At 52.1% G+C, this 1,935-nt stretch overlaps 1 protein-coding gene across 1 annotated transcript in view; it reads left to right on the top strand.

The window, feature by feature from the left end:
* Window positions 1-1,083, top strand: part of POSPLADRAFT_1057322 (hypothetical protein) — a gene marked incomplete at both ends in the record, with an annotated part of 1,457 nt that extends 374 nt beyond the window's left edge. The window contains 3 exons of the mRNA XM_024480901.1: window positions 36-77; window positions 151-214; window positions 295-1,083. Of these exons, the coding sequence (XP_024338340.1) occupies window positions 36-77; window positions 151-214; window positions 295-1,083 (895 nt within the window). The remainder of the gene's footprint in view (window positions 1-35; window positions 78-150; window positions 215-294) is intronic.
* Window positions 1,084-1,935: the final 852 nt, after the last annotated feature.

Raw genomic sequence — 1,935 nt, forward strand, 5'->3', positions numbered from 1 at the left:
TCCGAGGGGGGGGTGCGCCTATCTAACTGCCCCAGACCCCCTTTTCGCGGTGGTGGGGTGCGGATACGGGGGGATGGGTACGAGACAAACCTATCGCTGCGGCTGACCCATTCTGGTCGCTGAAACTGGGGAAGCTACTGCTCTTCGTAGACTTCTGTCAGAGACCGTCTTGGGGTTTGACTTCATACCTGAGTTCGACGTCTTGAACTACGAGGTGAGTCTTGACGGAGTCATTGTGACAATCACATCATTTATTTGTTCTCCCACCTCAGTTATATCTGGTCCCTACTGCAGCTCCCACTTCTACAACGCCTGCGCGGGAGAGTATATACCACTATATGGAAGCTTTCGCGGCGTTTAGGTCGCGGCGAACATGCTGCGCGTGTGATGCCCCTGCCATTTGGCCTGTATCTCAAGAAAGCCTACCCACAAGAGGTCTTGGCCACTCAGTACGTTCGCGAGCACACAACAATCCCTGTTCCTAGAATTCTCGACGTCGTCCCTTTCTGGCGCGATCAGGTCTACATACTGATGACGCGAGTACCCGGCGAGGAGCTAGGCAAGAGCGCAGGCCACATAAGGAACCTCTCGCCTCGTCAGCTACAGGTCCTCGAGGACACGCTTCGCGACTGGTTCGGCCAGCTCAGAGCTCTCGAGCCTCCAGATCCGGATGCGGTTTGCGGGTTTGGTGGCAATGGGATCAAAAGCTATCGCATCAGACATGACGAGTATGTTGGGCCCTTCGCCTCGCAGAAAGAATTTCATGAGGAGCTGGTGAGTGGTTACGAGGCGACGCACGGCGTGATGGCCGCCGCAAGCCACTCGAGACCACACCGGATCTGTTTCACTCATGGCGACATCACCCCGCACAATATACTGCTCAACGAGGACATGCGACCCGTTGGGCTGATCGACTGGGAATGCGCAGGCTGGCTTCCAGAATATTGGGAGTATACGTACGCTCTCTACATCAGATATCCGCGCTACAAGGAATGGTCAGATCTGTTTACTCGAGTATTCCCGCAATATGGTGTCGAGCTTGAGGTCGAGTACGATTTGTGGGAAATTGCTGCGCCATGGTAACTGTGGCAATCATGCGGTGTGTGGCTTTCAAATCAATAACAAATCCGTACTCATAATCCGTTTAGGAGCTCCGACATCTCATTCAGCGCAGCCATATTTCAGCATCTTAGTGCAGCAATGTTTGTTGATGTTCTCTGTGATCTAGGATATCCGACGAGGTTTCAGAGAGAGTGAGGTGTGGTATGATACTTCGTACGAGGCCCCACACGTCGTGTGTCCGCGTGTCCATCGTGGCACGTTTCATCAGTCGATTGTACAGTTAGCTTCCAGTGAGCCTCTTCCTGTTTCACCCACATTCACCATCTATGCACGCCTACCTTTTTGTAGTATTTGCCATCCCTTCGATACACCATGCTGCGTTCTGCTTTTGGAATTTCCTGGATACTGACTTGCGCGCATACTCTCCCTGTCGCTTATTCGTACGTATGATCATTATTCGCGTTTTATCCTTTCCTTCACGGAGAGGCCAATTTCCTCCTAGGCGACCGCTAATGTCCCATCAAAGGTGGCATAACCAGCGTTACTACTCGCTTCTGTCTCTGCAAGTATTCATCCGATTATGGTATGCCCAGATTTCTCACCAACAGACTCAAATCGATGGGTCTAGGCGATACCTTGCCCTTCCACAGTTCAAGCGACGCACGCCTCAACTTCGATTCCCTGCACAAAAAGTCCGATCTGGCCGGTAGCATTCTCGGATTTGCCTTTGAATCCGGCTAGAGCTTCACGGGTGACGACCACGCGTACTCAAATGCGGAATCCTTCCGTCAGCAGGACATGAAAATATACGCGGCAGAAGCTATTGTATGTATTTTTCTCCACAGCAGCGCTGAATCCGTCATCACCCTTCTA

The sequence above is a fragment of the Postia placenta genome (genome assembly GCF_002117355.1).
Source record: "Postia placenta MAD-698-R-SB12 unplaced genomic scaffold POSPLAscaffold_8, whole genome shotgun sequence".
Taxonomy (NCBI): Eukaryota; Fungi; Basidiomycota; class Agaricomycetes; order Polyporales; family Adustoporiaceae; genus Rhodonia; species Rhodonia placenta.